The following is a 26,519-nucleotide window of genomic DNA, read 5'->3' on the forward strand; positions in this document are numbered from 1 at the left end:
ATTATGTTGTTAGAAGACAGAACAGTAGTGATTCCTGGGGAGAGAGCATGGTGGGGCAGGAGGCTGCTGGGACTTTAGTGTGTCTCTTGATTACACAGTTGTATTCAGTTGGTGAAAATATATCAAATTTATACTTATGTACAATTTTCTGCATTATACCATATTTCATTGAGAATTAGTTTTAAAACTGTAAGTTGATAGGATATAGTTAGATTCACTTTGATTCCCTGATACCAACTGTTTACAAAGTTCCTACTTCTGACAGATTAGGATGTAACTGATGAACAGAAACTCCATTTCTGAGGCTTAGTACTAAGACAAGGAATATATAAATGAATGTTTTTATTCTTACTATAAATCATGGAGTCAGTAAATGGATCTGTAAATTCAGTGCATCTGCAGAGCCATAAATATTGCTAATTCAATAAATGATATTTTAGTAATTTGGATTTTATTCCTTTTTTGAAGTGTCTTAAGAACCTTAGAGATTCTAAATCTCCTATATGAAAGAAATCTGGAAACATGAATCAAAACAATCTATTAAATTTATTTAAATTGACAAAGGATTTTCCCACTGATATGTGATGAGGGTCTCATTTAATATTCATTCAGAATTGTAGAAGATTCCTGCTGGATGAATGAATAAAGAACATGTGGTACATATATACAATGGAGTTTTATTCAGCCATAAAGAAGAATAAAATTACATGACCTGTAAGAAAATGGATGGAACTTGAGAACATATATTAAGTAAAATAAACCAAACTCAAAAGGTCAAGGGTCATATGTTTTCTCTCATATATAGAAGCTAGAGAGGAATAAGGGAAAAAAAGGTAGGAGGGGGACCTTATGAAAACTGAAGAGAGATCAGTAGAGTAGAGGAAAGGGACCACAGAAGGAAAGAGGGGAGGGAGAGGAGAAATACTGGGGGGTGATACTGGTCGTATTATATACTTGTATTGTGTGCATGTACAAATATGTAGTAACAAATTCCACCATTATATATAACTATAATGCACCAATAAAAATATATGGAAAAAATAGAAAATGATCATATCATATGAATTTAGCTCCTTCATTTTTTAGATCAGTCACCTGATACCCAACAGGTCAAAGGATATGTTTATGGCCATCAGACATTAGATATTCAAAAGCAGAATATGGACTAACATTCAGGTTCCCTAACTACTTAACCAATCCACTTTTCATTCTAGCCACTAGCATTCATTTTACTGTTGATTCACAGAAATATGAACAACTAAAAATAGATGAAATGGAATTGTTACAATGTGACAACACTACAATTTTAATTTATTGTGATATTCATATATTCTAAAGAGCAGGACCAACAAATTAAGTGTTCCTGAGTGATTATTGATGTTTGGAAATTAGCTAACAGTATAGAAACTGGTATGTTAACAGTATCATTAAAAAAATACTAATGCTTATATACTTGAAATTACACTTACTGTGACCAATGGGGCTGTGTAGGGGCTATTTTATTTTCTTATTTAAGAACATACATTGTCTGAACAGCACCGGATGACCTCAGACCAACCAGAACAGAATTCATCAGGTTCTTTTACATATGTCTGAAAACATACAGCTGAGATGGATTTGGTATTACTACAGAGCAAATCACCTTGAGAACATTTGGGCTATTTTTATCTGACAACACCCTTTGAAGGACTATTTACCTGCTATTGGTCATTTCCATGAGTAAATAGAAATAACTACCTGAAATTGAAACTGTTTACCCACCTCATTCTGTTTTCCAGGAGTTATACAGCTCTAACTTGCTTGCTACAGGACAAGATGGACTCATTAGTTTTTGTACAAATTATTTTCTGGTCCTGTACTATAGTTAACATCCTTTGACTTGGTATTGTGACCCTTATTCAGATATAACTGTAAGTTTCATTGATCATGAATACATAACATTTATGAGCGGATTTAGTACACTTCCAACAACAGGACATGAGAGATTAAAATAGCTCTTAAAAATTGCCATCAATAAAAACAGAAATGACAACATAAAATACTGAGGTAGACTGTAGTGTTTAACTGCATTTCCCTCCTAAGGCTCCCAGATGATGGGGTGTAGACTATACTTTGCTCTCAAGTCTGAAGAAATCGTTACATCTCTCATGCCACTTATACTTATGGATGCCCTCTCTGATGGCCAGAGACCCAGTGGACATGTGAAGACAAATGCTATCATCAGCAGCCAATCTGAGAAGCAGCTTCTATGTACTGCAGAGATTTTAGCAGAAATAAGATTAAATGTATACCTTTCTAGTCCTAAACAACTGCAGAGGCATGAGGTGACATTAAGTCATTTAACAAATATGACTGAGCACTGATTCTGGTAATGGAATTTAAATGAGATAATTCAAGAGAAGGATTTAGCATGGTCACTAGTATGTGACAGATGCTTTACATAAGTACCAGTATTGTAACACTTCCTGGAGGAAGTCATGTTAAAGCCGGCACTGGAAGGATTAACCTGGTAGACGGGTAGAGTGGAGAGAGCAAAGGAAAAAGAAAAGGAGAGTGGCATTGCTCTGGGACACTAAGAGGTTCAGAGGGGGGCCATCAAATGACAGGGGACACAATGGGGCAACTGAGATGAGCAGGTAGCAGAGCATGAGGAGTCCCACCATGCTCATTGCAGAAGTAAAATATCCTAAAAATCAAAGCTTTTCCCACTGTAGGCTCTCATCTATTAGTTACTCTGAGAACACTTTTATGGGTTTCTGCCAGCACTACTTTTTCAACAAAAGAGATCAAACTAGTACAGGATGAGACTGAATAGAAAAATGCAAAGCTTGTTTTTAAATATATTTATGTACTTGTTGGGTTGTGATGTTATATTTACTTCTTATTGTGAGCTTGCAGGCTGCTTAAATGAAAACATTTAAGCAGTATCGATAAGTAGTCTTGTGCTTTGGAAAATCAGTTTGGCTGTTGTGCAGAATGGACAGGAGGGTGACAGGTTTGGGTACAAGAGGCATAGCTGCAATAGCCAGGTGAAGATGCTGGCATTCAACTGGCTGTGGGGCTCACGAAGATGGACAGGAGTTCTAATGAGAAACACTAGGGGGACAAGGTTAGAAGAAGAAGGTGTCAGAAATGCAACCCAATTGTCTTAGTTTCTGCCTGAGACAACTGAATGGGTCTTACTGTCCTTCTTGAGACAAGGAATGCCAGACAGAGCAAAAACAGTTTGGTGAACAGATGATGATCAGGTCAGGACATACTGAAGTACAACGTTGAAAATCAGAGAATACTCACAATTTGGATAACTTTCTCTATAAAGAAAATTCATAGTATTAAAATGTCCTAATGTTAGAAATATATAGGGGTGTGTGTGTGTGTGTGCGCGCGTGCATGCGCACGTGTGCAAAGAAATACAGTAAGCACATAAGGGATGTTCAAATGTCCAGAATTTGGGGACAGAGTTTTAAAAAAGATATTCTAAAGGCAATGCAAAGAAGAATCATCATTAGGACAGTAAGAATTATAAAGGTAAAGACAAAATGTATGAGCATCTAGCATAACACTTGACACACAGGAGATGCTCCAGTTATAGACAGGTAGGTAGATGGATAAATAGATGGTTGAAGCTGATGGATGACTGTATTTTTTTTCCCCCATGGGAAATCACATAAGGGAGTTTATTAAGCAAACAGTGTCTCTCTGCAGGGTAAGAGAGAAAATGAGAGGAAAAGGGAGGAAAACAAAGGGCGTGCGCTAGAGAGAGTGGAAAAGCAAGGAGGAGAAAGAAAGTGAGTAGGAGAGAGAAAAGCAAGCGGATGACTGTATTTTTAATTATTAATCCAAGAACTATGAATTTGAGTTCCCTGAACCTTGTTTTTTTTTCCTCTAAAAGTATTTAATACAAAATAACTACAAATGTACAGAGAGAAACTAGTGTAGTGAAGTTACCTGAATTCATGCTTTAGCTTCAACAACTGTCAACTCCTGCTCAATCTTGTTTCATCTCTGCCCTCACCCATAACCCCAAATCCTGATTAATTTAAAGCAAATCCAAACTGTCTATATAATTTTATTGTAAATGTTTTAGTATTAATATCCAAAAGATAAGAACTTTTTTAAAAAACAGCTGGGCATAGCAGCACACACCTGTAATCCCACAGACTCAGGAGCCTACAGCAGGATTCCAAGTTCAAGGCCAGCCTTAGCAACTATTGAGACCCTGCCTCAAAATAAAAAATAAGAAAAAAGACTGGGAATGTTACCCAGTGGAAAACACCCCTGGATTCAATTCCCAGTACCAAAACAAAACAAAAAACCATAACCACAGCCAGAGTGGTGGCACACACCTTAGTCCCAGTGACTCAGGAGGCTGAAGCAGGAGAATCACAAATTTGAGGCCAGACTGGGCAACTTAGGAAGACCCTTAAAATTTAAAAATAGAATAAAAAGGCTGGGGATTTTAACACAGTGGTAGAGTGCTCCGGGGTTCAATCCCACAATCTCCAGAACTGCTAAAAAAAAAAAATTGAGCAGGATATTTTCCAATAAGGATATACTTAAATATTATATATGCATGTAGACCTAAAAAGAACACTTTACTGTGCATATTTGAAATAAAACATCCAACTCCAAAGTTCCTGAGAAGTCTTATATCCATTACATCTTTCTCAAAATTCTTGAGAAAAAGACATTAAAATTAATGGCCAGGGATGTAACTCAGGGGGTACAGCCCTTGCATAGCATGCAGGCCTTGAAGCTCATTCCTAGCACCATAAAAGCAAACAACAACAAAAAAAAAGGACTTCAGAAATAAAGCATTCAGCAGTCGCTGTGTCTTTGCTGGGCTCCAGTCAGCCTTCTGACTGATTTCCTTATCTCCCACCACTTCTTCCTCCATTTCATTGAACACACAGAGGCTGAAGGTTAGTTTTCTAAAATATAGATCCAACATGTCAAGTCTTGCTTCAAAGTTTTTCACTGTTCTCCACTGTCTGCAGAATAGAGTTCAAATGTCTAAAAGTGGTGAGTGAGGATTAATACAATCTTCCCCAACTACTTTTCAATCTTGTGTTCCATGGCTTCTCCATCCCACTATCTTTAGTGCCCTGGCCATGTTGGAATAGTCCCCTCCCCTTCTTTATGCCTCTGTGGTTTTATTCACAGTGACTCCCTTTATATGAAGAAAAATACTTCTTATTTATCAAATATATAAATGTGAGTTTGCTACGAACAGATGAAGATAAGGAATGAGGCATGCCCTTTGCTCTCAGGGAGCTCATGACCTAATGGTAAACAGATAAGTAAACATTTAAATAGTATGATAAGTGTAGACATATTAACATGTCCCAGGTTTGGTGATGACACAGGGAGATTTTGTTGTGGATATGAGATCATTAGTCAACATTTGGAAATACAATGAACATAAAATATATGGAGAAAGGAAAGTTCAATCTAAGATTTGAAAAAACCCAAGATTAAACATGTAGAATTAATACAGAGCCATAGGATGACTACATCCAAGAGATCAATTTAAAACCATTTGCAGTTTATTACAGGTAAAGCCTACAAGAGATTGTAATCACAAACTCAAATATACCTTAGGAAGGCTTTGTTACCAAATCAACACAAAAATCTGTGGGAACCAAACTGTAAGTGTTGTTTGGCAAAGGGAAGCTAAGCAATTGTACTTACACATGAAAAGAATGAAGCAATTAATTCTGGTGAAATACAAAGCATACTAACAGACATGCTCAGAGAAGGAAGGAGTTCAATGTGATGCTGAAGTCATGCTATCAAATTTAACAATATGCCATACTTGCTGCTGCATCCACTCTGATGTCATTTAAATAATGAAATAGTTTCAAATTCATGGTACAAAAAGTATAATGCAAACCAAAGAATGGTATTTTAAAGCATGTGTGCACACACACAGATACTTGTGTGTTCTCTACCTCCCAACAGTAAGGAATTGAACATTATTAGTAGTTTGGAAGTTCCTAGAACCCCCTCTCCAACTGTTTTTCACTCCCTTCCAATAAGTAGCAGACATTACCTTGCTTTTTGAGCTAATCCTTCCTTATAATTTTGTCATCTAAAAAACACTTAGTTTTAAAAACACTGCATAGCAAGCATGAACTAGCAGTCTAAGGAAGGAGCAATACCGCTCTTGACAGAGAGGAGGGTGAGGAGAAGAGAGATAACAGGGTTCTAGTTTGGTTGAAGTTCTTCAAGCATTTGCCAGAGCCTCTACTACAGAACCTGGAGGCAGTTGAGAAACAGAGTTGGCAGTGTTTGAGCTGTTGCTAGGTCTGTGAACCAAGAACTGACATCCAGCAGGACTATGGTCAGGAGTGTACTGATCTATTTTGTTTTAATTTTTATTGTAGTAAAATATCCATAACATAAAATTTACCCTTGTAAACACTCCCTCCCTTTGGTACTGGGAATTAAACCCAGGGGCACTCTACCACTGAGCTACACCCAATCCTTTTTGAGACAAGGTCCCACTAAATTGCACAAGGCTGGCTTGAACTTGGGATCCTCTTGTCTGTCTCCCAAGTAGCTGGGATTACAAGTGTGCACCACAGCACCCAGCCCATTTTAACCACTTTTAAGTGTACAGCTCAATGAAATTAAGCACATTCACATTGTGTAGCCATCGCCACCATCCATCTCCAAACTTTTTTCATTTTCCAAGATGAAGATCCGTATCCACTGAGCATTAACTTCCCATTCCTCCATGCCCAGGCAACTGCTGCTCTACTTTCTGTCTTCATGAATTTGACTACTCTAGAGACCTCATACGAGTGGAATCACATAGTATTTACTTTTTGTAATCATTTTTTTCACTTAGCAAAACATTCTCAAGGTTCATCCATGTTATAGAATGCAGAATTTCTTTCCTTTTTAAAGTGAATAGTATTCCATTGTGTGCGTACATTTTGTGGAGAAAGATATCCACAAATGGATGAATAAACTTCCACTTTTTGGCTATTGTGAATAATGCTATTGGAAACATGGGTGTTCAGACATCTAAGTTCCTACCTTTAGTCCTTTCAGGTATATCATATACATAGAAATGGAATTGCTGGATTATAGTTCTATTTTTAATCTTTTTAAGAACTACCATGTTTTCTGTTATTGATTTTTAATTTAATTCCAGAGTGGCAGAGAACATATTTGGTATGAATAGAATTTCTGTAAACTTTTTGAGGCTTGTGTTGTGGCCTAGAAGATGATCTATAGATGAATGCCCCATTTGTACCTGAAAAAAATGTGTATGATGCTACTGTATGGTGGAGCATTCTACACATATCAATCAGGTCAAGCTGGTTGAGCATGTTGAGCCTTCCATATCTTTACTGATTTTCTTTCTACATGTTCTTTCATTATTAGGTAAGGATTGTTGAAATCTGACAGTAATAGTTAATTTGTCTATTTCTTTTTGCAATTCTATCAGTTTTTACTTTCTATATTTTGAAGCTCTATTATTAGGTACATAAGTATTTAAAACTGTCCTCTTGATGAATTGGTCCCTTTATTATTATACAATGATTTTCTTTACCTCTGATAATATTCTTTGCTTGGATATCTTTAAGTGCAAATAATAGCCATGTATAAAAACAGATAATCATCTCTATGAAAAATCTGCTGAAAAGCCTAACACTGATGCCCTAAGACATTCTGAGTGGTTGGAAAAAAATCACCTTTAGAGAGGCACAATGTGGCTCTCTGGCCCACACTCATCACCTAACTGTGTAGAAATGCAAATTTCCAAACTCTGTCCAAGACCTACTAAATCCCAGAAAACTGTCTCTAACAAGTACACCTGGGAATTCTGAGGCTTGCCAAAGTTTGAGAATCACTGCCTGGAGTCCCTTACATCTTCTGATTCTGGAATAAGTATTTTAGGGGGTGGGGTTGTGGCTCAGTGGTGCGCTCACCTAGCATGAAGGAGACCCTGGATTTGATCCTCAGCATCACATAAAGATAAAATCAATGTAGAATAAGTATTTGGATCAAAATAAACCCAAACAACACTTCTTTGGAAGGTGAATCAATCAAAACTCTCTAGTTAGAAAGGTATTTTTGCAACCCACATTTCTATATAATAGTTGCCCTAAAGGTCATTTTTTTGTATATGTTTGTCATATGTTAACACTTCTGATTAAAATATATTAGCAGATTAAATAATTATTCAAAGAACTACAACTGATTTTAAATAGAGCCATATTGCAGGAATATGGGGCAACATTCAACACTGAATTTTCAGCTGTGGTTTTTAAGGTAGGAAATACTGCTTGTGGAAACATTATAATGAATTTTCACTGCATGTGACTAGTGAGTCTTGGGGATGAATCAGAGTTGGGTCTGACTCAAAAATTCCCTCCTCTTAAAACAACTCCATAGGGCGGAACTTTTGTTTTCCTTTAGGTCTAGTACAGTAGGTGGGCGACTTTCTGAGTAAAGTTTTCCCACTGTGCCATTAGTCTGTGTATATATAGTCTTTTGAGTGCTATCCTAGGCAGGTGGGATTCTTTTTCCTTTTATTTAACTTTACTTTTATACCTGAAGAGCTTCTTTTGCAGCCTCTGGCCTATCATTTTTTAAAGCTCCTCTCAGGTATGAGCAGCACTTGGCTCCTCACACATATTAACTTATCTAATCCCCACTCTAACCCCTCTGGGTGGGTATGACATGCCTTGTCACAGACAGCTGGAGAAACTGCCTTCACGCACTGCCAGGGATTCTGCAGATGAGCTGGCAGGTGAACTCCCTGACTCCATGTCCCGGAGAACTCCCCCCAGGGCCACCCTAGTAACTGGTTGTAACTTCAAAGAAATGATAGAGAAAAAAAAGAAAAAGATTCAGGATCTTAAAAAACAAAAACAAAAACAAAAACAATTTTTTAAAGTTTAAAATTGTAATAGACATTCAACAGTAAACAAGTTAGTTTATTTCAGCACAGGACATGGTTCTAGGTATAAAAACAAAAACCAAACCAAATGAAACACAAAAAAAGGCAGGACAAGAAAGCCCTGGCCATGAACTCTGAGATAACTACACATAAACACACACTCTGCCACAAAAACCCCATGTCAAGGATTCTACTACCAGCCACAGTCCCTGATGTCACTTCAGTATGCTATCTTCGATTTAACATGGACTACTTACCTGTATTTAAAAATGAAGTTTTATCATCATCATCATTATTTTCAGTGTTGGGGCAGAACCCAGGGTCTTATGCATGCCAGGCAAGCCCTCTACCACTAAGCTAAATCCCAGCCCTCAAGTTTTATTTTTAACAGGAGTCTTTTATTTGGGTCACTAATTGTGACAGTAATAATTGCAAATTATAATGTTTCATTTACACTTTATTAATCAAAACCCCTGAAAAATAAAACCGACCTTCATTTGCAGGATCATATTAAGAAATTAGAATCAACTACTGAGTACTTATGCCAAGGTTCAGGTGTAAAGTATGGATGCTATTTAGCCAACTGAGATGGCTTCAAGGGTGGTTTTCTTGGCAAAGAACGGTAAACAGAATTCCCATGCCTCATAATTTCCTTGTACCAGAACCAAAAACAATATTTAATATTTGCTTTATACCTTACCCAAGAATTTTTTTAAAAGCCCATCCACAGAATAATCAGTGGTCAGTTAAAGAATGTAAAGCCTAAAACATGAGATGCCTTGGAGGACAGAGTGGTTGCACTTTCTGCCCTGGTCTCTTTTTCAAGTAAAAATGGATTTATGGCAAAAGTGTTTTCAACATGCTAATAACAGATTTAAAAGAATCATTTGACTTGGAAGAAGTTTAACAACAATAAAGAAGAGGAGGCTGTAAAATAAAACCAAAAAACATGTCCACAAGAACTTGAAAAATGTCAGGAAAAAACAAAAACCTCATGAATTGTCTAGACAATCATAAGCAATTATTGACTTAGTTTGTTATAATTTCAAATTACCTTCTTAAAATATGTGATTTACAGGTGACCATTTACACAGTTATTATCTATGATTCCAAAAATGATCAGTTTGAAGCTTAATGAATTTTCTTAATATTGAATTTTTAAACCTTTGAAATCTTGTATTCCAGTACTGCTCTGTTAACATTTAAGCAAAGCTGCATGATCTAGGGAAAATTCAATCTCTTCTGATGATTAAATTTCAGTAATTGAACATAAAAACATTTGAAACATGAAGGGCCATATAAATGAACTGTCAGCATATATTACAACTTTACGATGTTGCTTAGGTAAGAAAATGCTCCTTGAAGAAGTTGGCACAATGAGAACCAATTGGAAAAACAGAGGAAGTAAGCGATCACTGAAATAATGAGCAGGAATTCCATTAAGGCTCCAGGCCAGGTATGTGAAGGAGGTGTGATTGACATGCAGGACTCCAGCTTAACTGTGTGGGAAGGGACATTGTGGAGGCCCTGCCCACATGCATCTAACAGTGCTATATTTGGTATCAGAGTTTGACTGAAGTGCTGTTTACAAAGACATTGCTTTTTGCTAACTCTTTTCTTTTAAATGCTAAGGATTTTGTTTCAGCCACAGTGTCAGCAAGAGAGCATGTTCACAAGAAGAAGAAAAATAGAGCTATGTGCAGAGTTAGTCTTACATTAAGATGCGATTAGTGTTCACTTTTAGTGTCAACAACAATTTAAAAAGCTACATTTCATACAAAGACAGGGATGACAATGACCATGAGGTCATTGAGTCCCTCTGCTCCTATCAGTAGGTCCCTTTGGAAATTGCTAATAAATGGTAAGATTTTAGAAGCCAACATAATGACATGATATAAAAACAATTTTAAAATTTTGATATTTATGAGTATGGGAGTATGGAAGAAGGCGTTGTTCTGAAGCTGCTTCTAGAATTGCTACAGAGCATTGGAATCTAGTTCAAGTTAACATAACATCCTTGAGACGTTATAAGCCAAGTGTTGTTCTGAGTATACACTTGTATTATAAGTGATTATATAATGGAGAGAGGTCAGCTAGATGAATTTGAATACAGTCTTTGAAACATTATTTCTAGAAGAGAAATGAAACACTGGAAATCTTGCAGAGTAGAGCCTAGTTAATGAATGGCTTTATATTACATGAATTTCAATAAAGTAAGTGTTAAACACCATTCTATCAACTCCCCCCACCCCGATCTTACCTACAACGAAAGTGTGTACAATCTTAGTTTGTAAAGTGAATATTAGTTCCACTTACCAATACCTAAGCTATAGATAAGGGTCTCATTTTCCTGTTTATGACTCCTGCTATACATTAAGAAATGACCAACCTGCTACCAGTTGACTGTGTGACCCTGAGAAATCACTCAACTCTCTACAGCAATCACAAACTCATACTAGGGCAACTGGAGGTTAGATTAAATTACCTACAGTTTTCTCTAATAAATAAGGATTGACAACTGGCCATGACATAAGAGAAATAAACTTAAGGTATTTACTTTATCCATACCTTACTAATTAGTTGGTAACTTTACATCATAATTACACTTGACCCTTCCAAGACCAAATTCAGATATACATATTCTAATCTCACAGGCAGAAAAAAAAAAAAAAAAAAAAAAAAAGAATGCAGCACAGCAGAGTAGTGCCGGAACAGCCCTGATATTTGAATTCTAGGATGCATTCCTCAGTCCCAGTAACTACTACAGGTAATTTTTTAAATGTTGTTTTGTTTCCCTTATCCTTTTTATGAACTAATCCCTAAACTTTTAAAGTAAATCATTTGGTCAGACACAGTGGCTGCCTCCCTATAATCCCAGCATCTGGTGGGGGGGAGGGTGTGCTGAACAGGATGGCAAGTTCCAGACCAGCCTCAGTAACTGAGAGAGACCCTGTCTCAAAATAAAAAAATAGAAATAAAAATATAAAAGAAAGGGCTGGGGATGTAGTTCAGCAGTAGAGCACTCCTGGGTTAAATCCCCAGTACCACAAAAACAACTGACCAACCAACCAAATAAAGTAAATCATATACTCTAAATTATCATTCAGTTTAATATAACACATAAGCACTGAATCTCTCCTGAGACAGGTCCAATTCTCTGTACTTAAATGATGGCACTCTGTCCCTTCAGGAGTTTACAATCCAATTGCCAAGTGGCATAGCATGACAAGGGCATAGTGCATAGTGCATGGAAGGTCAGTAAAGACAGAACTCTGAACCAGTTAGAGAGTTAACATGCTTCTGGATAAAGGCAAACTCTCAATGGGATTTCAAGCATCAATAAGTATGACAGGCATAGACAGGGAAAAGATGAGGAGGAAGCAAGAAAAAAATCAACTGGAGAGTCCAAAGAAAATGCAGTAGCTTGGACAAAGCCAAAAGACACTGTGTGTGTGTGTGTGTGTGTGTGTGTGTGTGTGTGTGTGTGTGTGTGTGTGTGTGTGTGTGTGTGTGTGTGTGAGAGAATGGAAGAGACTGACCGCAAGTTTAGGGCCTACCATTTAGGATCTTAACTTCTTCACTTAAGGAGTGTAGCCAATGGGAGGGGAATGACAGAGGCCAGGGCCTGTGCCAATAAAATACATAATACAATATCTCTGGCCAGACTGTGTGAACCCAATAAACATGAGAATCACATTTTCTCACTATATCTATCCCCAGGACCTGTCATAGTAAACACTCAAATTTCTATTTTATAAATAAGCCAGTGAACAAATAGCTAGCTTGATTCATTAAAGGCAAATATGAATTGTGTTCCTATAAACACTGATATCCCTATTGTATGCTGACTTTAGATCTTTTGGATATATACTGAGGAGTGGGATAGCTGGGTCATATGGTGGTTTCACTCCTAGTTTTTTGAGAAGTCTCCATACTGCTTTCCAGAGTGGTTGCACTAATCTGTATACCACAAACAATGAATGAGTGTACCTTTTTTCCCACATTCTCAACAACACTTATTGTTTGTATTCTTGATAACTGCCATTCTAACTGCAGTGAGATGAGATTTCAATGTAGTTTTGATTTGCATTTCCCTAATTGCTGAAGATGTTGAACATTTTTGCACATATTTGTTAGCCATTTGTATTTCTTCTTTTAAGAAGTGCCTGTTTAGTTCTTTTGCCCATGTATTAATTGGGTTATTTGTATTTTTTGGTGTTTTTTTAGTTCTTTATGTAGTCTGAATATTAATGTCCTATCTGAAAAGCAGGTGAAGATCTTCTCCCATTCTGTAGGCTCTCTTACACTCTTTATTGTTTTCTTTGCTATGCAGCTTTTTAATTTGATGCCATCCCACTTACTGATTTTTTATTTTATTTCTTATACAATAGCCAAGTTATGGAAACAACCTTGGTGCCCTTCAACAGATGAATGGATAAAGAAAATGTGGTAGATATAAACAATGGAATATTACTCAGCCATAAAAAAGAGTGAAATTAGGGCATTTGCTGGTAAGTGGAGGGAAATAGCATCATGCTAAATGAAATAAACCAGACTCAGAAACTCACAAGGTCGAATATTTCCTCTGACATGTGGCAGTTATAAGGGGGAGAGAGAGAAAAAAAGAAAAGAGGTGGGGGAGAATTCCTTCAAAATGGAAGAAAGATCTGTAGGCTAGATGAAAAGGATCAAAGGGAGGAAGGAAGGACAGGATAAGGGAAGAACAGTGGAATGAATCTGACCTAACTTTCTTATGTACATTTATGAATACACCACAGTGAATCTCACTATCTTGTATATTCACAGTACACTAAAAAAAACAAAACAAAACAAAAAAAAAAACCCAAATGATTATAAGTAAATAGCAGAAAGATCAGCAGAAGAGCGGAAAGGAAATAGGGGGAAGGAAGAAGGAAAGAAGAGTACTGGGGTCTAAATTAGAGCAAATTAAATTTCATGCTTTTATGATTGTCAAAATGAATCCTAGGGGCTGGGGAGATAGCTCAGTTGGTAGAGTTCTAGCCTTGTAAGCACAAGGCCCTGGGTTCGATCCCCAGCAACCACCAAAAAAAAAAAAAAAAAAAAAAACAAAAAACAACCTAATGTTATGTGTAATCAAAAAGAACCAATAAAAAAGGTAAACATGAAATTTTACATTTTGCTATTAGTATATTTCTTAATGAAAATAAGTTCTTGTATGCTTTAAATAAATGCACACGAATATTTCCCAGTTTTCCTTCCTTCCTAGGCTACTCAAAATATCATAGAAATAAATATTATTAAGCCTTATATGCAAGGAGATGCTTTCATAAGCTTGCACAGTACTAGAGACTAGCTTTTTATATAAAATTAGAAGTTATTTTATCAGACATAGCATCTAATTTTAGAAAAATCTGTTCCTATCAGTTTTTCATGAAAAAACTATCTACTATCCATATTTGCATTTAAAAGATTGTTTTGTGCTGAAGATGTAGCTCTGAGGTAGAATTCATTGTTAGCATGGATAAATTCCTAGATCAAATCCCCAGAACTGCAAATAAAATAAAATAAAATAAGATAAAATAAAAGGGATGTTTTAAATTTGAAATATAAGAAAACCTTTTTACAGCAGCCACAAAAAAACTATATCTAATATTTCAGAATCTCCCATTCTCCTTGGCCACTGAACTTGATATTGGTGGGGGTACTAAAGTCAGTAAATCTTGCTTCCTATCAGTAGCAGCATTCAAGCAAGGAAATATTTTAATAAAAGCCATGATCCAAGAACACTCTCATCCATCAGGTTGCCAGTGCTATCTATGGGTTAGTTAGGGATACATAAGGCAATGAACTGTATTTTGAGACAATTCTCCAGAAATTACTTCTGGGAAGGACCTTGAAACTCAGTTCCTATAGTTAAATCGGGTGGACTATGATGGTGGAGGTTAGAAAGTCTTGGTGGTCTAGAAGAAAAGGAATTTGGTGTTTCTTTGATCACTGATGGAACCTCTGGTAGTCATTGGAAATGAATAGGAAAATGAAGAGATTAAGTGTGAATTTTCTATAATGATAAAGGAGACTCCCAAACATAGCAGTGATTATGGGTGAAGACTCCTTCCTACTTTTTTATATAAACACATGTAAGTGTCCTATTTGATACAGTGAAAAGTGAGTTTCTGATTTCAGTAGTTCAGGTAAAACCCAGAGGTGTTTTACCACTGAGCCACAATCCAACTCTTGCCTGATTCTATTGCACTCTGCAATTCGAAAAAGGAGATTTTTCTGGTATATTGCCCACCCAAAGCACCTTGGCACATCTTTATACATATTTAGATAAGGCAATATTAGGGAATCATTACCAATGCTGAACAATGATTCAAATAACCCCAGGATAAATTGGCTTGATGTTGAATCTACAAAAGAAAAGCAAAATTTGGGATCCTAGAAAGGATATGTTAAATTTATAAATAAAAATTTAAAAAGCAAAATATAAATTTTATTAGATACAACCTATCACATAGAAATTAATTTATGTTTTCTAATAAATCATAACCTATCTTAACTGTGGTGAAATATCTAGGAAAATCAAGGATTCTGAAACATAAATTCTCTTATGTAATTTCTTAGGAAAAAAGTCAGTTTACTATAAAACAAAAACATTTTGTTTGTCTCAAATATTTAATCCAGACTAATCAATTTTAGTTTTGTGGTATATAATTTGTACTCAATAAACATTAAGGAATGTATGTGTGAATGAATGAAAAATTTATCATAATCATTTTATGTCTCTTGAAAGCATAACAGGGTATTATAAGTATACTCTTCCACAGAGTACAAACTTTCAAATCATCTTAATCTGTAAACATAATTTCGAATTCCAAATAAAATGACAGAACTAAAATCAGAAAGCAATATAGATTTTTTTACAAATTTTTATACTGCCTTTTCTCAAAAACGATTGTATCAAGTTGCAAATGTTCAAAGACAAAATGGATTCACGTTTTCTGTTTATAAAATCAAATTATGCATAAAAGCCTTTGATCAGACAGATTCCAGCATTAATGTTTCTGCTGGTTCAAGGAAATAAAATTGTAATAAAGAAAATAGAGCTGTAATAAATTGCTGCAAAGCAAAGGTAAAATGACCATCCAATTAAGCTATAACTTTAAAAATCACCTTGAGGTTAAGTTGGGAAGAAATACGAGAAAAGGGGCAATTAAAGATCAGTGTTTTAAATCTGAGGTCTCCTCATCAACAATGAAAGATTCAGTTACTTAAACTGTTTTTCACTATTTCATTTATGAGTTACTTTTAAACAATATTTCATCACTCAACAGAGGAAATAAGGAATCCTTTAAAAGAAAAAAAAAGCTATACCAGGCTATCAAAATCTTCACTAAGAAAAATAAACTAATCAAGATTGATCTCCTGGGTCTCTCAGAAGTTCACCAATTCCAAATGTTCACATAAGTTTCACAAGAGAAGAAAACAATAAAGTTTCCTTATAATATAGTGCTTAATAACTCATTGTGGGGGTATAGGAGTTAATAACAGCAGCATTCTGTAAAATACATTTAACTATAATTAAAATACACATTCATTTACTTCTTTTCTTAAAAATCTAAGTTTCTCTTTCCCCAATACTAATAAGTCTGGGTCAATTTTTTCTATCAGTTCTTAAAGGATTTTTCTAGAACAATTTTAAAGCAAAGATTGAATGTGTTGCTCTTAGCCATAAGAGTAGAAAGAGATGTTTTGAAAAATTCATTATTTTCAAAAAATCAGCAATAACTAAATAAATATGTTCATAAAGCAAACAAAAGGCAAAGTTTCCTTTATATTTAAGCACACTGACCAGTAATATCCTATTTTCAAGGTCTTTGATTTCAGTTACTGATAGAGCAAATGAAAATGGTAAAAAATACCAACTGCATTGCTGAAAAGAGAATATTTGTCCTCGTTTAAAAACATTCTTCCTGTTCCTTTTAAATTTCACCAGAAAACATATTTGCTATAAATGCCACACAAATGGGTGGATAAATAGTTAAGTACAATCGAAGGAGGTCTTAATCTAATGTACCATTGACTGTCAGCTAATCTCTCCTGGTTTAACAATCTGAGTTTAACTACTTCATGATGAATGAGACAGGGTGCAAATGACCTGAGTGTTTCAGCCCATAAAACAGGCTTAGGGAAATAAAACCTAACCTGCAATTTTGATCACCAGACTGGCCATCATGGGGCAAGGTAGTTAAGGTTTTAAAGGAATTGTCTAAGAGTAATATTAAGTAATGAAATCCTAATAATTTACATTTAAAGTACCATTTACCCTCAAGTAGCCTACTATATGCAAGATTTGCCATTATATAACTGAAATTCAGATAGCTCTGAATTGAAAGATGGTGAGCTAATTGTCAGAGGACCTACTGAGCTGGAGAGCTTTATAGACTCAGTTTTACAGAAAGTTTTTTGGAAAGATTAACATGTACTCACATTAAGCAAGAAAGACTCCAGTTGTTAACAGCAGTAGGTCTATTGTTCAAGAAGAAATACATTTCATGAGATTCATTATGAAAGAGAGGCAGAAAATCCTTTTTGGCATTCTGCATATAAAATATTCTCAAAAAGACATCTGCAGTTTAAAAAAAAATCCACCTACTTTTACTACTACAACCTTTGTTAATTTTCTACAGTTCTCTGCTTCAGTAACTTAAAAGTCATTTCCTTAAGAAAACAGATGACAGACAACTTGAGTGACTGATTATATTGTGCCATCACTTTGTTTTTCTCAGAGGCCTGGGTTTAAGAGGATGGATGTTAGTGTAAATGACAGCAAGGGGAGCTTCGCATAAGATTTCACTTCTGTTCAAAGACAAGCTAATGTAACCTCACTGCCGTGCCATCAACTTGACAAATGGACACCGTGCAACCCTCTGCCTCCCACTGAAACCGGAGAGCCTGATTTACACAATATTCTTCCCATAGATGGAAAAAGACTTCATGCTGCTAGGCTGTATAATGGGTTGATCTGATAATCCTTCGCCATGTAATGAAATTTGATAATAGGGAGGTGAAATGCATCTCAAAGAATAAAGCAAGCTGATGAACTTATAAAACTACACTTAAGTCTTTTAAAACCTGAATAAACAGAAAAAAAGGGACAGTTCAATCCATGCTGAGAAAATGTAGCAGTTCTCATGTTGACTCTGCAACCAAAGATATATGGCTTTTACTTAGAATGAATAAAAGATCCGGATAGAATGAGTACAGCTTTATTCACACAAGTCAATGTAATCTGTAAGCCTTGGTGTGCCTTATCTTTACCATCAGATTTTTGCTGGTTCTCAGTTCTTTACCTCAAGAATTTTACATTATTTTATCCTGCTAAATTATTTCCCCAAGAAGCTCAATATTTTTCCTTCAAAGTGGGAAATTCAAAGAATTTATAACTACCATGCAATTTCATCTGGAGATTTAAACATATCCTAAATTTCTGACACAAAAATCATAAAATCCAGGACTTAATAAGAAATACAAAAACTGCTTTAAAGTCATAGTATAAATTCTTACTTATTCACAGTATAAATGTTTAAATAAATTATTTTAGGAAGAAGTTCATGGTATAGAATGTTTTGCAGCAAGGCTGACTTCAAATCCTCTGTAATAAAACTGTCTATTGGTATGAATGCATGCAGATAAACACCATGAATGTAAATTACAGTCAGAAGCAGTTTCAACACATGTAAATGTTGAATGAGGTAGAATTTTAGTCTTATATTTACTTTGCTGTTGTCACAAATAAAAAAAGCACTTATGAAAACATTTCAAGCTGAAGTGAATGGATTTCAACAGCTGCTGATTTGGTGACATGGAGAACCCCAGAGGAGACATCCTGCTGAATTAACATTTTGGAAATGTTAAAAAGAAACTTCAAACAGACCTTGTTTAGCAGGCGGTCAAAGATTTTGCTCGGTGGGGATCATGTGAAGGCTAGCAGAGCAGTCACTCAGCCATGAATCAGACTTGTCAATAGTTGCCTATTTTCTCAACAGGTGACTCAAACAGGCACACAGTCTATTTCCCCTAACATTTCTGTGTGCTTACACACAAAAAATCATCCTAAGCTTCTGCTCTGGCATTTTGTAGGAAGGCACAGCATGCAGGGTTGGGAAACAGTCACTGAGGAGTTTAAATACATTTTTAAAATTTGTACTTTTGCTTTTTTCTAACTCCCCAAATTAGCTTCATTATACTTAAAATCTTACTGATTCTTTCTTCTTTTCTTTTCTGTCTTCTTTTTCTTTTTTACGATGGTGGAGCTTGAACCCAGGGCTTGCATGTTAGGCAAATGCTCTACCACTGATCTACACTCCCAATGTAGAATCTACTGATTTCTAAACAAAATTTTATCCTAAGTTAGAACTTGGGCACAAAGCCAACTGAAGAACTATAGGAGCCTTGGCAATAGCAAAGATCGAACCTTTCATTTTATAGTTGGGGAAACTAAGTGATTTGCCAAAGGTCACATATTTATTTTCTGATGCCTTCAGATTAGAACATTCATTTTCTGACTCCTCAATATTAGTTCATTATACTTGTCTTTAAGAAGCAAATAAGAATTAGGTTTCTTTTAGCAATGTAAAAATATTCAAGGGAAGATAACTGTTAAACTAGGCAAAATATCATGGTTCAACATTTTTCTAATTTGGCATGTTTTGATTTTCCCCCCTTTAAACTGGTCACGAAGAGAGTTAATGGAAAATTCCTTCCATACACCACCAAGAAGTTATGGGTTCGGGGGCAGGCTGGAAGAGGCAGAGTACCAAGTTCTGTTTTCAACTTTCAACATTTAAGAGTTTAGTACAAATATAGAGTACAAAAATAATAAAGCATTTCATTGTTAGTGACTCAGATGGCTTTGTAAACTATGGCATACAAGCTACTATTATGTCAGAAAATTACCAGGTATCCATTAAATGAGTTCAGGCTATTTTCTATTGTTCAAGGATGTTTTACTTGTTTTGGAAAGCTTAAGTACAGAGTTCAGTGAAAGTTCTCAGAGGTGATTCCACAATCATAGCAGCACTATATTACCTTAGTCAACCTCACCTACAGCTTCCATCAATGCATGGTCATTACCAGCCATTTGAAGACAGAATCTGAGCATTTGTAAATAACCTCCTGTTGGAAAGATGCTTCCTAGGTAAGTACCCTGTTGAAAATACTTTCTACCTAATTCAGAGATAAAAATTAAGAAGAAAAGCAAACAACAATTTCACATATGCATACAAACATATATATAAACCTCTCGGAGCCCAAGTCCATGAATCCTTGTTTTTCAAAATTTAACTTTTAGAAGTTTAACTCATCATATGGTATGAGGAAACAGGCCTAATGCAAAGGTTGATAGGAGTGTAAAATACAGATTGGATTTATGTATCAAAATGAAAAATGCACTCATCCTTTGACCCAGCATTCCTACATACAGAAATTAACCCTGACAAGATAATTCAACAAGTGGGGAAAGATATATGTGGTAAGGATTTTCACGGCAGTATTAGTTATGGTAGTACAAAGTTGGAAATCAAACTAGTAAGAAAGTAAAGGTATATACATATACTGACAAACATTTAGCTTTTCAATTATTACTATTCACTTACTATTTAAACTATAGTAATATTAGCTTAAGGATCAAAAAATAAGTCAATGGAAGAGAATAGAGTCCAGAAATAGACCCACACTTATATGGCCATTTGATTTTTAATAACGTGCCAAAGAAATTTAATTCTGTTTGAATAACTGAAAGTTCATATGAGGGAAAAAATGAATCTCAACCTCTTTCTCATACCACATACAAACATTAACCTGAGGTCTACTTTAGACCTAAAGTGTAAAACCTAACACCATAAAGTTTTTAAGTGGAGACAAGAGAAAATCTTCACAAATAGGGACTAGGTAAAGGTTTCTTAAAACAGATTAATCATAAAATAAAAAATTGGATTGCATCAAAATTTAAAACTTCTAAAGGGGAGATGCTGGAAAACAATATTGATCAAATTATATTGTTATATTATGCACATGTATGAATATGTATCAACAAATTCTATTATGTCTAATTATAATATACTAATAAAACTATGGAAAAAATTTGAAACTTCTTATGAAAATACACCAATAAAAAATGAATAAGGAGGTAACAAACTGTATTTGCTTACAGCAGATGACAAAGAATTGGTATCCAGGATAGTATAAAGAACTCCCAAAACTTAATAATAAAAAGACAAGTTGGGATGGTAGATCATCTGTATAATTCCAGCAATTTAGAAAATGCAGGCAGGAAGATCGCAAATTAAAGGCCAGCCTGGGCAACTTAGCGAAAACTTGTCTCAAAATAAAAGATAAAAGGGTGGTGGAGATGTGGCTCAGTGAGTGTGTGCCACTGGGTTCAATCCCCAGTAAATATGCACATACACACACACACACACACACACACACACACACACACACACACACTCACTTACTCACAGACAATAACCTAATTTAAAACAGACCAAAAAAAGAAAGATTCTTCACAAAGAAAGATATAAATGACCAATAAACAAAAAGTACTTGACAGCATTAGTTACTGGGGTACAACAAACTAAAAATCATAATGTAATATCATTACATACCCACCAGAATAACTAAAATTAAAAAGTCAGTACCAAATGTTGGCAAGGATGGGCACCAAGTGGAACTTTCATTCATCCTTGGTGGGAATGTCAGTGGGTGTCTCATGTAAAATATATAACTACCCCATAACCCAGCAATTCCACTCCTGGGAACTGATCCAAGAGAAATGAAAACATGTCCACAGAGGACCTGTACAAGATGTTCACAGCAGCTGTATTCATAATAGTTAAGAAGTAGAAACAGCTCAGGTATTTATCAAAAGGAGAATGAATAAATAATTTATACAATGAAATACTATTCAGCAACAGAAAAAAAAAATGGACTAGGGATGTGCACAATAGGGCAGAATCTCAAAAACACTGCTAAATAAAAGAAGCATTGCAGAAAAAGACATACTCAATATGGGTTCGTTTATGTGAAGTTCCGGAACATTTAAAAATAATATGTGGTGGAAAATATCAGAACAATGGTTGCCATTGAGGTTAGTGAGGACTGGGATTTATTGAAAAGGGAAGTGAGGGACCTTATTGTGATAGTAATGCTTTATCTCTCAATAGGGGTTTGAATTTCACAGGCATATGGTCAGAACCTGTCAACTGGTACACTTCAGACTTTTACATTTTTATCTCAAGAAAAAAAGGTCCATAAACAAATACTGAACTTAAGTTAGTAACACACCTGCCAAAGTACTAGGAGAGGCAGGGAATATACAGATGTCTGCCTGCAAGACAACTCAAAAAATGGGTTAATAGAGAACCACTGAAATAGAGAGATGTGTAATGAACAGTATAGTAAAATATTATACAATCTAGGTGATGAAATATATGGTTATGCACTAGAAAAACCTTTCAACTTTTCTGTGTAGTACAAAAATTTCACAATACAATACTGGGAAATGATCATTCACATGTATATTTATTGTAATAGAAAACATCCATCATACATGATTAGGAGGTTATTAAATAGTTTTAAAGTAAAACTGTGTATTTAGATAGATGGATAGTCTGAAGGAATATTTACCAAACACATTCATATTTTCTCTCTGAACACATATGTGTGCACGTGCATGATTGTAGGTAATCTTAAAATAAGCGCATGCAAGTTTTAAAAATAACGTGTTTTCGAAACTGATACTTTACCTCTATTAATAGATACTTCTTTATGTTGTATTCAATGAAGTTTACCTTCTCCTAAAACAGAACCACTGAATGACTTTCAAGCCCATATACAGCAAATGTCCAAAAAAAATAAAACACTAGCTCAGTTTGATCAGATTATCTCAGTATCAAAGCCTTCCACATTTATGGATAATATGAAAGGGCAGCAGTAGTTGTACCACCTTTTATTAAAAATTTATGACATGGCTCAGATCAAAGAATCTTTAAAAAATTGTCTACAACAATAAGCTATTTGAACTGTAATTAGAAATATCAAAATTGTTACGGACTATTATCTTAAATTTCAATGAAAATTTTGTTATGAAATAACATTTAAAATTTGGTAGATACATGTCCATGCAGAAGGAAAAACAAAATCTTTCAGTTGCATTGAGCCAACACATGGAGAACAAATCAAGAAGTACTACAAGTCTCACAAGTCATTTGTAATTAACATTTTATATTTTCAGCTACTTTTACCATATATTCAGATTAAGAACCTAAACTGTGCTGCCATTTCTTTCTCTTTTTTTTTTTTTTGGTACCAGGGATTGAACCCAGAGGTGCTCTTACCACTGAGCCACAATCCCAGTCCTTTTTTGTTTGTTTTTTAATTTAGATACAGGGTCTTGCCAAATTGTTTAGGGCCTCGATAAGGTGCTGAGGCTGCCTTTTGAACTTGTGATCCTCCTGCCTCAAGCTTCCAAGCCACTGGGATTATAGGCATATGCCTCCACGCCTGCCTTGTGTTCCCATTTCTAAGTTAAAGTATTCTACTGATTTTTTTTTTTTTAAAGCATCTAGACTCTTATTTTTTGGATATATTTTTACTTGCAATTGAAAAAATAATTCTATTTTGTGTCACATTCTGGGATAGCTGGGTATAACCTAAAAATACCATGCAAGAAAACTGATCTGTTCAAATTAGAAGTAGGTAAGTTCCTTCAGGTATTCTAACCACCAAATATACTGCTAAATATAAAATTTGATGATATATAGGGGAATATGATTGTGCTATTCAATAATCTACAGATATTAAATGCTACTTAATATTATGAAAATCACACAACATATATCAGAACGATTTCTTCATTTTGCTGGCTGTTACAATATACATTTTCCTCTCAGGGACACAAATGTGTAGCACCATATAATTTACAAAATAAACATATTCTGCCGTTTAACTGGAATTGAGGATTTTCTTAAAGTAGTACTAATGAGTACTAATGAGTACATTTCTCATGAAATGGTCATGTTAAAGGAAGTTTATCTTAAGCATTTACATCTTTCTTTAAAAAGCTTATTACAAGTTATTTTTAAAAAACAGTTATCAGTTACTTTACCCAGCAATTTAGTTTCTTATTTGGTACTTTCTCTATTTAATATAATATTATATAGTCTTCTAGTTTTCAAGTCAATAAAAATTGATACTTTTTTCATTTTTTAATTTACTCAGTGTCTCTCACAATAAACTACTGGAGGGATAGTTCACAAAGCCAAGTATACATATGTATCGTTAACATTTTTTTTCAGTTTATCTAATGAAAAACATGAATATAAAAAAACGATTAAAATATCTAAGAGATTATATATGCAAATGAGCATTAGTTTATGAATATTTATCTGGGAAGCAACAACTGATTAGCATAGTGGCAGAATTCCACTTTGGAACTCAATTTCACAAGACTGTCTACCTGATGTGTATGTTCTCTTTCTCTCTTACACATATGTACATGAAGCCCCCTTCTTTTATGACACACTTGTTCCACACACAGTATTAGCAGACATCCTCAAATACTTTGTAGTTATTTCTAAAAATCAAAGTCACTTTAAAAAGTTATAAATTTTCTGTAAAAAAAAAAAAAAGTCTCAAAAATTCTGAAAACATTTCTGGAAGTGGTGACTTAAATGTATGACTAAAATAAGCATGCGTGGCCTCTCATGATGCCAAGATGACCACATTGGAGGAACTAATACTTACTCAGATCTATATGCTCTGAGATGTCTATGTGTCTGTGTATTTTAACTGCTACATTTGAAGGACGGGTGCTAGCATGGTAAGAACTGCGTCTGGATCCAAAGCCCAAGTTTACTTCTTTGGACTTCAGTTTTCTCATCTTCAAATAAGTGTTGATTTAGACCAGCACAGCTTAATAGAAATATTATGCAGGCTACATATGTGATTTTTATAGCCACTTCAAAAAGTAAAAAGAAACAGATGAAATTAATTTTAGTTTTATACTTTATTTGACCCACTGTACTAAAAATATTATCACTTCAACATTTAACCAGTAAAAATTAATTAATGAGATCATTTGTATTCTTTTTGTTTTGGTGCTGTCTTTAAATCCAGTGTGTATTTTATATTTAGGGCACATATCCCAATTTAGAATATCCACATTTTCAGATGCTTAGAAGCCACATGTGGCTAGCTGATGGTTGAGGAGTAGGACAGTACAGACAGTTACTAACAGTACTTCTAGTCTTAAAACTTTATTACTTTATTGTCAAAATTACTATATTAACAGATTTAGTATAAAATTAAGCACAAGTATATGAAAACCATAAGTCAAATACTTCCATGGAATATCCACTTTCATCAGGAAAAGTTAATTAATTTCTTGTCTGGCATTTTAAAATTCTGGATGATTTTTCCTAACATTAAACAATCATTAAGAAGTAAAGAACTGGTAATTATCTTCTGAACTCAACCCCACAGATAGTGGATTACTTTGTCTATTAAACTGGCTCAAGTCTATTAAATAACTGCCAAGTCCCCCTTTCATATTGCAGGATTTATATTTTTCTTTAACCTGAAGCTTTAGACCTCTATGTTATTATAAGAATCATGACTTGTTTTTAAATGAATAAACATCCAAAATTACTTTTATAGTAGAAAGCTTATTTTTTTTTTAATTCAGTCTGAATTACTAAGACTATGAAAGGGTTTTATATTAGGGAATCAGTACAAGCTAATCAATATTCAATAATAGATATCATTATCAATTCTTGGCAGTTTATTATTGGGAAAGGTTGTGCTCATTAAAGCAGGTGATATAAAGATGACATTCATGTTCTAATTGAGAAAAATATAAGCCATCATCTATGAAGTATCCCTTAGTAACTGAAAGACTGAAATAGAACCTACGAGCATCTCAGGACTTTTCAAATGTTAATAATAATAGTAACAGACCCCCCTGCAAGTTAGTTATATCTAAAAACAATTATACATCATCTCAATTAGCTTAAGTTTGTTATACCAAACTTTATAGAAATTATATAAATGTTCTCCCTGATATTAATTTAATCTTTTAAACCTTCCCTCAAATTTATAATAGAATAGCAAAAGGGCACACTCAATTGTTTCTCTATCATCATAATTATTATATGACAGATTTTTTATTTTTTAAAAAAGAAGTGAATAAAACATCCCACATGCTTTATCAAATTCAAATGGTATTTCTGCAAATCTCTAAAATTTTGTTCAACATTATACATAGCAAAAACTGATGATGCCAATACATATTTTTGGATGGCAATATAACATATTTATCCTTTAAGGACTAGAGGAAAACACTGTTTATAAATTTGCCAATAAGATAAAGTCATGTCAGTTGAAGTTAACCTTCTATGTGATTTATATTATTTAAGAAGCATTTAGCAGAGCCAGACTGTGATATACCACCTCATTTTTAGAGAAAAAACAGTAAACATTATCACTATTGTGTAGTTACATATAATTCCTCCAGGCAATTATCTATTATATGTCAGAGGCTAAGGAAGGAAGTAATAAA

At 34.6% G+C, this 26,519-nt stretch overlaps 1 protein-coding gene across 15 annotated transcripts in view; it reads right to left on the bottom strand.

Moving 5' to 3' along the window:
* The window catches only part of STAU2 (staufen double-stranded RNA binding protein 2), a 344,586-nt gene that overhangs the window by 43,490 nt on the left and 274,577 nt on the right, over positions 1 to 26,519 (bottom strand). The window contains exon 13 of one of the 15 annotated variants that reach the window (XM_079140533.1): positions 8,556 to 8,831. The exons of the other annotated variants lie outside the window; for them this stretch is intronic. Coding sequence (XP_078996659.1) covers positions 8,706 to 8,831 — 126 coding nt within the window. The 3' untranslated portion in view covers positions 8,556 to 8,705. Of the gene's footprint in view, positions 1 to 8,555; positions 8,832 to 26,519 lie in introns of those variants that run through there. 15 annotated transcript variants of the gene reach the window in all.

Source organism: Sciurus vulgaris (genome assembly GCF_902686455.1).
Source record: "Sciurus vulgaris genome assembly, chromosome: 1".
NCBI classification, from domain to species: domain Eukaryota; kingdom Metazoa; phylum Chordata; class Mammalia; order Rodentia; family Sciuridae; genus Sciurus; species Sciurus vulgaris.